This window comes from Chroicocephalus ridibundus, chromosome 3, assembly GCF_963924245.1.
Source record: "Chroicocephalus ridibundus chromosome 3, bChrRid1.1, whole genome shotgun sequence".
In the NCBI taxonomy this organism is placed as follows: Eukaryota; Metazoa; Chordata; class Aves; order Charadriiformes; family Laridae; genus Chroicocephalus; species Chroicocephalus ridibundus.
The window spans coordinates 97,216,225-97,229,607 of NC_086286.1; the positions used below are offsets into that span (position 1 = coordinate 97,216,225).

The window sequence follows — 13,383 nt, forward strand, 5'->3', positions numbered from 1 at the left end:
TGCAGATAGAGAAAACCGCAAACTGCAAACAGACTGACAATATGCTGTTTGTTATAAATGTGTCTTTGGTGTGCTTAATTTTACACATTGTTCAACTTTAAACTGGAATTCAGTTTTGATGACATTTACAGTACTGGGAATATACAAAGACAGAGCTTGGGACAATTTAAACTCAGAAGCAAAACAAAACTAAAGAATGAAAGAAAGCAGTATTCTTCAACTTAGTCAGTATCAGCAGCATCCTATGGATGTTAACTAGATGCTCCGGTAATATGAGAAAAGTATGAACATAAGAATGAGAATGGAACAGAATAAACAAACTCTCAAACTTTGCATGTCATATTTCTCAATTTTTCTCTGACACAGTAAAAAAACTGAGCTCATCCTCTGGCCATAAAACACCACCTCAGCCTTTATCCAGGAAACAATTTCTGGCGACTTGAACGTTACATTGTCTTGATAAATTATTCCCAAGATTTCTCCCAAAATTTTCAAACAAGCATTAAAAACCCAAATGGCTTTATTTCTATTAAATAATAAAATCTCAGAAACAAATCTAAAATGTTTTTCATCTTAAACCACAGGTAAGGACCTGATTTTCTTTCTGAAGTTCCCATTTACATTTCCTGCTCAGCAAAATGAAAACATAATTTTCCCTACATCTGTCAGTATTGTAATCTAGATCTATGGACTAAAAATCAAACACTGGCTTCTTCTGCTCATATATGATTTTTGAAAATAAAAAATTCAGAACTTGAATTCAAACACGTCTGATGCCAAAACACATCCCTGCTTGCAAACATACTGAAAACATACCCAAATCTGACTCCTCTAATTTCAATAAGCTTTTGTTAAACACTGTCTTGAGCAACCTCTTGGAGCTACAATATATTCGCTTATCAGTGGACACAGTGATAAAAAGACTTTTGGTCTGTAACAAGGAGTATCTTCCTCAGATAAAAAATGCATTCTGCCTTTGATCCATTAGAGGTACTCCGTGGCTAGAAGCTCCCAGGTGGTAGATGTATCAAAAGCAAGATATGGACTCAAAAAGAAGACAAGTGTAGTAAAAAGTGGTACTTCAGAGTAATTTTTCAGGCCATATATTCAAAATGTAAACTTTGTGATGCGTTGCATTTTCTGTCAATTATTTCCTCTGAACATCCCCATTTTTAGGATGTCCTGTTCTCAGAAATAAGTCAATATCTACACTTTCAGGAGTTCAGGAAGCAGAAGCGAGGGAGCTCAAGAAGATTAAGATTCAAAGAAAGGAACTGGATTAAGGTGTTTTAGTTCAGAGTTCCCCGAGTCAAGCATCAGAGAAAGGCTACCAGCATACCTAGGGAGCATGTTATCAAACACGGTCGTTCTGATGCCCTCAAACCCCGATTCCACAGTGGCAATATACACAGGAACTTTCAGCTACTGAACCATATTTCTTCTTGAAATACATAATAAAATAGTATATATGACTACGCATGTTAGTGTTGAAATTCTAGAGAGATTTGATCATTCTTCTGCACTCTGGTACTCTGAAGTTGTTCTTACATTTCTGACTTTTTTCCCCCTGAATAAAATCTGAGAGAGTTGCATGGGTTTCTTCTGCAAATCCATATTTTTTTTGTTTGTACCTCTACATACTTTCAAAACTTTAAAGCATATTAATATATCTTAATTTTAATAGTTTTGTTAAATTACATGTTGGAAATGACTATGTTTGGAGTATGTTTTACAAAGTACAGCTATATAACTCGCATTGAATTTATGAGACTTCTGGCAGCTAAATTTCTAAGCAGTCATTTGAAAAGAATAAATGATTAATTATATGTGTACTGTGGAAATGCCAGTTATCCTATAGCAGATGATGAACATATTTCATTAGATATTGCAAAAATTAAGATGAGCAGTGCACTAAGTAGTTTAACACAGTGGGATAAACAATTACTTTACAGATACTTGCTCACTGCAAAACTTAAGAGCCTTCTCTCACATAACTGCCGTATTCACCAGTTACATCCTATTTTCTGTTCCAAGCTATCATACAGCTATAATTGATTTTAAGGAACCATTTCTTGTCAGTTATGAAAGTTGCATCACTAGGCACCAGGTGATGCCACAAAACACTGACACAGCCCTGCTCTACAGGTATGTTCAGAAAGAGTTTGACAACAGATTAGTCATAAATCAGCAATATACCACTAAGTAAGGTGTGCAGGGTTATTACTTATAGCTACATCAGTCAGAGATTTAACAGTTCTATAGCTTGTTATGATGTCTGTTTCTGCACATTTTCAAGAGTAGTACTCTAACTTCTAAGCAATTTCTACTTGCCTTTCGAGTACCAGTGTGTTAATAAAAAGACAAAAACACTGTAGCACAATCCTATTACAACTATTATAATGAACCAGAAATTGTGCTTTTGATGTTGAGTCTTTGAACTTTTTTGCTTTGAAATTTAGTTATAAAACATACAAGTCTACCACAGAGAACACAGTTTATCCAGAGGGAACAATACCAAACGGGAATTTTGGAGGGGAAAAAAAGACGACGAAAGATGGTAAATATTTTCCCTTGTCTGTTAATATTTTACCAAAACTGTTAAGTCCTATGAGTATAGGACTAAATGGATAAAACTATTTTAAGCTAAACACAAATAAACCAAAACCATCAATATTTAAGTGCAAATTTAATACAATCCATCATCATACCTTGTTATGCGTCTGAGTTTGTCCAACCAGGATAAGGATATTTGATGAGATAATAGACAGGCAGAAATTGATTAGAATTATTGACCTCTCAGATCTGATGTACCTGTTCAAATAAACAAAGAGAGGGTACAACTTTTCTAAAAGGAAAACAACTAGTAAGTCATACAAAGCTTTGATGCAATTCTTCCATTAAATATTGGGGATACTGTGAAAGGTAAGCGCTCTCTTTCAAGTGCTCAAACAGAGCATCAGGGAGCTATCACATTACAAACACAGGACTGTGATATTTTGGTAGATATTCTGCAAGTCCCTCATAGTATCTTGGTATATTTAAAAAATAATCTATCAATGCTGCTTTTAAAAACTGCTGGCAACACTGTTCTAACACCATACTGATAATAACGGGCTTGCGTGCATTCATGTCAGGAACTTCTTATGCTCTCTGCTCATCCTTGGGAATACCCACAGCTGGCACAGACCCCTCACAATAACTAACTTCAGCAAAAATATGGCAATTTACATAAACAGAAAATTGATCCACCATGCATAAATAAGATGCAGGTTGGTTGATGATACTACAGCAGTACATTTTGAAACATGTTATTGGGATAATGATAACATTAACCTTGAAGTTCCTCCACATTTACAAAATAATTTGTATGAAGAAACAACAACATTGTAATATCTTCATCTTCATAAGACCTAATGCCAAAAAATACCTAAGTTTGTACAGAAAGATTAAATTATAGCAGTGAGCATCACACAGTCCCTCTTGCAAACTTATCATATTCATTTTGCAAGTATGTTTAGGATGAAAAAGTCAAATACTCTTATCACCTATTTCCTTACAAGATGCAAATGTTGTCATTTTTCTATATGTGCTTGTTTGTGCTTTTTGTAGCCTTTTATGTGCTACAGGACAGAAAGGGAATTATTATGGTTTCAAGTACCTTACTGACCTGATTTTCAGAGGTGCTAACAAAGTAAATGTTGACTGATAAAGTAAATGAAAGTTAAGGGTGCTCAGTTCCTCTGAAGACCATGCCTTATGTTTATATAGTCTATGACCTATACTATATGCTTCTCACTGGATCTTAGTTAATATTGCTGGCTCCTCCTGAGCTGTACACCCACGGCTGACACTCTGAGGAGGTCATAACAGAGGGTGCTGAACCCACGAGAAATGCTGAGCTTTGGACACGAAATGAATTGTAATCCTTTTTGCTCAGCTATCAATTAAGCATTACCTTTTTTAGTTAAGAAGACAGAAGAACAACCCTGATACCACAATCTACATTTTTCCTTAAAATGTGGCAATGCTGTTAAGGCTAGTTCTATGTGTTTGCAAACAAAAAAGTTCAGACAGAAGGTCTAGTGCCTTTGTCTAGACAGTCAGTACGCTGCTACTTTCTAACTTGTTAACTACTGATTCACCTGGACCAGATCCCAACGCTGAGTATCTATGGGCTATAAAGGATCTTAGTGGTTGCGTAAATACAGTGCAAGCAGCAGCCCATAGCATTGACTTAAGCTAAGAAGGCTTTAGTTTTTCTGCCAGTGCACTATTGATGAAGGGGAGGGGAGGGGAGGGGAGGGGAGGGGAGGGGAGAGGAGGGCAGGGCAGGGCAGGGCAGGGCAGGGCAGGGCAGGGCAGGGCAGGGCAGGGCAGGGCAGGGCAGGGCAGGGAAGGGAAGGGAAGGGAAGGGAAGGGAAGGGAAGGGAAGGGAAGGGAAGGGAAGGGAAGGGAAGGGAAGGGAAGGGAAGGGAAGGGAAGAAGGCTGAATATTTGACTGACATTGAATTTATTTTTCAGTTGGAATTTTCAGTTGAGGGGGATCAAATCAGTCAACCATAAAAGAATGCTCACATAGGCCTTCTTTGGACCAGAATACCTCTACCTTACATCACCGCTAAAGAGGCCCTGCCATTCAAAGGGAAGATGGGTGCTCCAAAATAGAAAACCAGACATAAGGTCAAAACATCAAATTTCTCCCTACTCCTAGATTTATAAAAATAAGCACATATACATATAAGTTTCAGTGTCTACTTTCCCCCTATAGTTGGTTACTATGTGCTCTTGAGAAACATGTTGAAGGCAAATTTTAATGATTCAAATGACAGGCCACTCACTTGTCATGATACTTTCAAAATATTTCACTGATAGAACACAGAGATCTATATCAGTTTTTTCTTCAGCTGGATGCAGAACCCACATTAGGTATGTAACACATCACATACATTTTTTTTCTCAGCTTGGAAGTTACCATAATCATAGCATCATAGAATCATAGGATCATAGAATCATAGCCATGGGTAGGGACACTTTCCACTAGACCAGGTTACTCAAAGTCCCTTTCAACCTGTCCTTGAACACTCCCAGGGATGGGGCATCCACAACTACTCTGGGCAACCTTTTCCACTGTCTCACCACCCTTATCGTAAAAAAAAAATTCCCTACATTTAATCTAAATAATGGAGAAGACCAGCTCCACTGAGCATGACAGTATTTCCATCCAAGTGCTAAATATATCAGGGAGTGCAAAAATAACACTACAATTCTTCAGATGGGAATTATATCCTGAAATACTCTCATTCTTAGTTTTGACAGACAAGAGCTGATAATTCTTACACTCTTTTTATTACAACTTATGTAACTAGATAGTCTATATTTATTATACGTATGTATAATCCTGTGAGTCTCTGTGACTGCATAAGACGGTGAAAGAGAAAAGGATGTAGAATTATCAAGCTGCTTCTAAAAGTAAAATTCTATTGGTTGATTTTACATTACTCTAAAAGTTGTTATTTTCTCCTTGTGTTTCTTCTTACTTGCTCAAGAACCTATCTTTTATTATGGAAAAAAGTTAAGTAAGAACCCATGTTGACCTAAAAAAAAAATATTATTACTTCACATGACTTTTCCTCTTACTGTCTTCTACACTAACACATCATGCTATTTCTTATCACTTCTCAAAATAATGTTGTCCATAAATATCTATCTTTTGAGTCAATCTAATATTTTAATATAGTAAACTCAGGATGGAAAGAAAGTCTGTTACTGGAATGTACCACCACACTATTTGAGAATACACCAGTTTGTGGTCTTCATTGGAAGGGGATAAACTCAAAATCAGTTGACTGAACCTCCCTAAATCTGCAATATCTGATGTGGCACATGATATGTCATTTTTATCACATAGAAGTTTTGCTTTCAAACATAAATGGAGGAAAAGCATTCCAAGGTATAGGCCAGAAGCCTCAGATGAAACATACCACATAGAATAATCCTGTAAAATATTTATTAGCACTATGAATACCCTACTGAAAGAGCAATACCATTCACACTCAAGAGGGGAAGGAGAAGAGTGGCCTACACCATCACCAGTAGGCCAAGACAGTAAAATTAATCAATAACATCAACAAATTCAGGAGTCAAAACATGCACTACATTTTGCTTTTTTTTTCCTTTCCAAATAATAAAAGTTGCATCTAATGTTCTCTTTAAATTTTAATTCAACTAAATATAACTGTGCATTCACATTTAGCTTTGTCAATCCATTACATACCTCCATAGTGCTGCATAGACAACTGCTAGGGTGATCAAGGCCAAGCATGAAAGACCACTGCCTACTATTAAGGTCACTGAGGGTGTACCAGATGATTCCATGATCTGTAGGTTACAACAGATAACCATGAAGGAAATCATCCTCCAGCAATTAAAAAAACACGTCAAAAGACAAAAAAAGTAATAAAAGCAAAACAATAAAAGCAGTCACGCTGTCACAGATAGCTACAGTAATATTACTTATGAAGCAGAAATCAACTTATTTCTAAAACTGATCCATACATAACTCTGAGATCTGTTCAATTATTGTCATATTCCGCAGAGGCCTTTGAGCTTTAAAATGTCTTATAATACCTGCTTGATATTTTGAAAAATAAAGAAAGTAGTAATATTACAATGTAATAGGAAACTATGATGTTAGCACAAGTTTCAACTACATCCCAGTTAAAATTAATATGAATATATACCTGTCTTGAGAAACAGCTATATTTAGAATTGTGTATTAAACAAACAGCTTGGTTTCACTGTAATATATTAAAGATGATCCAGTAATTTGTCCCAGAATTCGGTTCATGCTTGTTGCAGAATTACTAAACTTTCTGAGTTTTAATAACTTTGACTTCAATCCACTATTCTCACACACTTAATTTTCTTGGGCCTCTGTCTAGAAGGAATGGCAAGATATCTATGGCAACAATATCATAAGCCTTCTTTAAAGAAGCTGGAAATTTATAAATATTTCATTTGTACTCTGTGTGTTAACAAAAAAGGAAAATAAATAAATGACCTTGAAAACAAACTAGCTTTCCCTGCTGTAAAAGAAACTATTATAGTCACACATCAGGTAAGGTTTTTCTTCCATGTGTATATGTGCTCATGTTCTGCAATAGACATAGTATTTTGCTTACACAAATGGAAAAAATTTAGAACTAAAAGTTTGCCTGGTTTACCAAAACGCTTTTTAAAGCCTCACGGATGTATTGTAAATTACATTTTATCAAGATATCTTTTGACACCCAAATAGGAGATAAGACTGGTGTACTTTTAGGCCAGATCTCAGGCAGAAAGTAACATTCTATTTCAACCACTTTGTTCCAAACTGATCTACTTTGCTATTAAAAAGAGTCTGATCATACGCTTCCAAAACCAGGAAAATGAAATTATGCCTTAGCAGGATAACTTCACGAATATTTGCTTTTTAGCTATGTTCATGTTCAAAAATACTGGGAGTGTCTGCTTATACACTTAATGTCCCCTCTTTCTCATGGAAACTTGATTATTTTTCTTACACCATATCAACAGACTACATAAAAAATCTGGGCTGAAAATGTCCAATGCAGATCTGCAATCTGTTTAACTACAGTATCTAGGGTTTTCCTACCAAGAGCAATAATAAAGCCCTGTACATTCCCTTGGAAAGGCTTGCAACCTTTAAAAAGCTTGTTAAGTTGCTAATTGTTCGATACAAAAGTTTTCAACACATTTGCATCACAATTAGAAGGCTTTCTCCAAAAAATCCGGAGTTCGAGAACATGCAAATCTCACCAGGAATTAGTTGTATCACAAAATCTGGAATATCATTTCTCTGAGACACTGTAGACACCAGGAGACTAACATTTGCCTACCTGCGGTATTAAACAATTCCTAAACGCAACGTCTGAAATATACCTGAGAGGAAAGCTCGACCAGCTCCCCCCCCCCCCCCCCCCCCCGCGTCTCTCGGCACCCCCCCCCTCGCTATTGCCGTTTGCATTAAAACTGGATATTTCCCCCCCCTCCCCCCCCCCCCCCCCCGCTTTGTTACTTACTATTTCTCTAGGTTGCTGAGCCAAAATGGCGAAGGTAGAGAGACGATCACATAAGCATTTCGTATGGGATGCATCGGTAAGCACAGTTTTACATCCCTGGGTGGACCAGGTTCCCAAAGAGTCGTTCCTGCAAAGGAGAGAGAGAAGGAAAGGAAGGGGGAAGGGGAGGGGGAGGGGGGGGAGGGAAGGAAGGAAATCGGGATAATTAACGCCTGACGGCCAATTCCGTGAGGAGACAATGCAGTTTAACCGCGAGGAGGGTGCAGTGTAGTTCCCGGACAGCAGAGAGGTACTTGTTGTGGGGCAGGACCGGCCCCGGCGGCGCCCCCGCGGCCGGGCGGGGGAGCGGGGCGCGGGGCGCGGGGAGGCGCGGAGAAGCGCGGAGCTGTCCGGCGGCGGCGGTGCTGACAGCCCGGCGCGCTGCGCTGCGCTGCGCGGAACCCCGCCAGCCGCGGCAGCAGCCGCCCCCTGCGCTGCCAGCCACCTCCGAGCCTCACCAGAGCACTGCGAAAAACTCATCGGGGGAAGAGGGGGAGGCTCTCTCTCTCTCTCTCTCTCTTTTTTTTTTTTTCTTTCCCTTTTCCTACCGGCTCTGTTTCTGGCCCTTTTGTAAAAAAAATGTGGATGTGGTGGTCGGTAGTTGTAGTGTCTTTTTTTTTTCTTTTTTCTTTTTTTTTCTCTTTTTCTTATATTTTTTTTCCTCTCTCTCGTGTGCGTGGCTAGTTTAAAGGCAGATGGTTCTCAAACGTCTATCTGGGTTATGCCAGTTAGACCGGGAGATGCCAGATCTTCTGTTCTGACGGCTATTTTTGCTGAGGATTTTCGGGTTTTTTTGGTTGTTGTTTTTAGTGCTCAGCCTTAGAAATTTCACCCTGGAAACGGCAGCATCAGATGCCTCCAACTCTTGCCTCAGCTCCGGCAGAGGGGTGGATTTCAGTACAGCAGCACACAACATCACCAAAGAGACACACGAGTTCGCCCTCCAGACATCACTCAGTCAACTCGCCTTTCCCTAGCTCCCTCCCCCTTCCCGATTTCTTCTTCTTGGGGTGGCAGCACCACGCTAACCCCAAGCCAAAGCGATCATTTGCTGGCACCTTTTGCCAACCGCCCCTAAACAAAACAAGATGATTAACACAGCCCTCGAATTCAATTAGACATTCAATATGCTAATGCAAGGTCTGAAACCCACCCCAGCAGAACAATAAAAATGGTATCAACCCACGTTTTCTTTGTGCGGGCAAGGAGAGGGAGAGACAGAGACAAAAAATCATCTCTCCCTTTTCCTGAACTGCAGTGGAGGGAGGAAATAATTTCTACAGGAAAAAGGGGTTGGTTTCAACTAAATCAAACCTGTTATCTTTATATGTGTTATGTTTAAAGAACAATTGGGTTTCTTTCTTCTTTTTTCCCCTCCTTTCATGCCCAGGGAGCAACTGCAGCAACTCTGCTGCCAGCAGCAGTGTGAGTGCTGTCAATTCCTGTCCATTTCACCTCAGGTCACCAAATGACTTTAAAAAAAAAGAAAAAAGGAGGAGGAAGAAACAAGGTGGGGGAATAATAATTTCCAGTCCCTGTGATCACCCTTGTTTCACCTCTTCTGCCTTGACAACCCACCTTTGTGAGTGATTCTATATGCCAGAACCCTCGTGCAAAGGCAATTTGTTACCCCAAGCCTGCTCTCAGAGTGGGGTCACCCAGCCCACCTCGGCATTTTGCACCACTAGTTTTTGAACACACACCAGATGCAACCCTTACACACTATTGTCTTCAGAACAGTATCCTGCAATAAACAAAACAAACAGCAACTGAGGGAAACAATTGAGGGAAAATCACCAATTCTTCAAGCCACTAAAGCTGTCTATTAGCTTTCCTTCACAAATTGTGTCTTTCAGAGAGCCACAGGCTAAATCAACATCCATTTTGAAAAAAATATAGTAACATATTCTAAATTCTGAAGCGTTATCTTCTGGATAACTTAACTGATTTATTTTATTAGCTTTCCTGTCTCTTATCTTATTGTGACACACAGTTAAGGCCAAATGAAATGCATTTATCTGCGTTGATTAAATATTAAAGAATAATAGCTTAAGAGAAACTGACATGTTTTAAAACAAAAGGATGGTATTATTCATCCTGAGAATAAGATTTAATACATTGAATTTGCCCTATGCTGAAAAGCACTGGATGCACAATACATACAGTTAGCACTAAATCCTTACAGATGGTGTCCAATGCACGGAGTTAGACAAGTCCTAATTATAGAAGGTAGACAACCACAGAGACCAGTTTAATTTAAAACAAAACATCTGTTACAATTATAATTATATTTAAATTAGTATGAATCATGGGCCGTCCACCAGGTTTAGAGGGGCTCATGCTGTTCTCCAAGTCACTCGTGCAAATACAAAATTCCAGTCGTACATTAGCTGAGCAGTTCACTGTTGTACTATATCACCAGGTATTACAAATACACTACCTATTTTGCAAAACTTCTTGAATACTACTGAAAATTTTAATGGAATTTCCAAAAGCATTCTGAAATGAAGAAAGTGCTCTAATTGAATTCAACAATAAGACATCCATCGACACGGCAGGAGTGGCGTCAGTCTAATATGGACAATTTTACATTTCATTGTTCATTTTTTCAGTGATACACTTCAATTTCTTGCCTACCAGAATTATATTTGAATATGTAACAGATGAAAATTCAGTGATTAAATATGGTCTATCTCTCTCTTCTAACCAATGCAGTTGTTTTTTTTTTTAAAAAAAGTGCCTCATTAATAAGTATATTTGTAGCCTCTTGAAATGATGTCTGACAGAAGCTGTGCAGAATTTAATACTAAGTCCATGAAGGAGACGGAATAATGAGCAGAATCCAAAATAAAAGTGTAATTGCAATTTGTTGCATGATGTTCATGCCTGCAGAACGGTAAATGTATGATTACTAACTCACTGCAGAGATGCTTTTGACTTGCCAACATAAAATCAGTATTTGGTTTTAGACATAAAGTAAACATGGAATGGAAATATGGAGTTAAAACAGATGTATTTTATTTAGTACATCTCAGTGCTACACTTTTTTTGTGAAGTCCTCCATCTATGATCTGTCCCTCTTATAATGCAACTCTTCTGGGCCAATCAGAATTTATCCCATATTTGGAAGTTTCATTCCTTTTTGGTCTGATTTTCCTTAACTATGTGTCTAATGTTTAGGGTTATCATATGAATATGCAAGAGGGCACCTATTATTCCTGTGGATCTTTCTTATTATGCAGAAAGCTATAAAGGAGTGACAGGTACTATTAACACATGTTCTATTTATATCAAGGAAAATTATCAAACTGAAAATACCTAGCAAATATAGCTGTAGGTTCATGCCCATTATCGGCAATTTTGTACTGTTCCACTGAGCTATAGATGATTTAATCAACCTGGCAGAATTCCCATGGTATAAGCAAAGGAATTCCCAAGAAGCATAGATTCACCATTGCAGATCCTGTGTCATCCTGCAGCTGAGACGGGGGAAAAAGCAGGGGAAACAGGGAAATAGGGGAAAAAGTCTAAGTAGGATGCAATTTGGGCCCATGGATCTATGGCTAATATGCCATAAGCACCCAAAACCCCTCAGCTCCAACATTTGCCTGTGAGTGTGTCCTTCTCAGAGTAGTCTTACAGTTAGAAGAATGCTGGAGTGTCCTTTCAAAACCCTTTCAGAGTTTAATGTAAACTTCTTAGTTCTAATCAAGAATTGGGAGCATACTGTGCAATGAAATGAAAATGGTCAAATGATATGCAGAAAAGTATTTTAATTGTGTATGATATAGCAGAAATAATGTGATTTTTGCTCTTTAATAATGTATTATGCAATATTGCATGATATATAAGTGATGCTCACTACTGAAAACAATGTCTCAGATATTGCAATGGAAATGCACTTTATAGGATAGGAGCATTTTTGTAGAATAAAAGCTTCATTCACAGACACAACCGCCAATCTGACACAGACTGATGAAAAAGCCACATTTGGTACGCTAGCAGCTATGTTGCCCTTAGTTTGTGGCATTTTCCCTGGTCTCATGACACGGTTTACCACTTACTGTTGACATATTTTATTAAAATTAATAATATACATGTCTTACTAATTGTATTGTTTTGTCTACTTTAACGTGTTGATGAATAAAAATCAGCTACGACATTGCTGTCAAAACCACTCACTTACTTAGCAAAGGACTTCACCTCATAATGTACACTGTCTACCTTATTACTTTGAAGAATTTTTTTCAAAAGAAAGGGGTCTTTTTTGGAGGGAGATGCTGTGACACACAGATAAAGGAAGTTAGCAATACTGTTAACTATTTTCTTCATACCAGCAACTAGTGATCCAAGTAATTGGCTGGGTTTTGATCATCACGAATGAAGAGTTAACATCCAGGCTATACATAAATGACAGTAGCTTACTTTAGTAATTTCTTTGATGATTGATATCTGTGGCTAAACTAGGATAAGAAACCTTTTTGATCACTAAGTTACATTACTTAAATAACAGTAAGCTACACAGAAGTTTAAAAATCATAATATTTCTCCTGAGATAATTTTCATTCTCCACACTTCTTGGGTGTGTACATTATTTTACACTTTTTTTCTGTTCACCTAGGTGCTGTTTTTCCTTTAGGACAGACTTTGGTATTCCAACTCTATTTTCATAAAACAATGACATACAATGATGAGAAGCACAGGGAAAAGGCAGACATAAGAATATTTTAGCCTAGCAAAAGACAGGAAATAAGCTCACGGCCCTTATGAGTAGCAGATTATGTACATCATTGTGCCTGTTCAGATGTGCTGGCTGGCACATTAGTAAAGATAAAGTCCATCCAACACCTGCTCACTTCTTTACACCTGGACCTAAAATCCCAGGGAAGCCATAGGGAAGGCTCAACTGCAGGAATCTCCTTTCAGTTATGTGTGCCCATATGTCTGAGACATGACCCAACTCTTAGTATGCATAATTTCTACTGTGATAAATCTTATCCTACTAGTAGTATACAGCAACATCTGGTTTATCTCCAATTTTAACCTAAGTAAAAAAGAAAAAAAAAGAAACCCCACAAAGAAAAGGTGGCTGCAAACACACTTTGCTTAATAATGTCACATATGAAACTATAGTTACCAAAGTATTGTTTACCCTGAAATTGCTAATATGATTAACATTATGCCATTATGACTTGGGGCTTTTTTTCCCCTCACACAATTTAGAAAAGCTAACACATGAAATCATGGAAATGAAAAGAAATAG

The 13,383-nt window shown here is 38.0% G+C and overlaps 1 protein-coding gene across 7 annotated transcripts in view; it reads right to left on the reverse strand.

Annotated features, from left to right (window-relative positions):
• The window catches only part of ADGRB3 (adhesion G protein-coupled receptor B3), a 468,213-nt gene that overhangs the window by 93,985 nt on the left and 360,845 nt on the right, over positions 1–13,383 (reverse strand). For all 7 annotated transcript variants that reach the window (XM_063330254.1, XM_063330255.1, XM_063330256.1 and 4 more), the window contains 3 exons: positions 8,082–8,208; positions 6,275–6,378; positions 2,709–2,811 (listed from right to left, as the gene is read on the reverse strand). In XM_063330254.1, the coding sequence (XP_063186324.1) occupies positions 2,709–2,811; positions 6,275–6,378; positions 8,082–8,208 (334 nt within the window). The remainder of the gene's footprint in view (positions 1–2,708; positions 2,812–6,274; positions 6,379–8,081; positions 8,209–13,383) is intronic.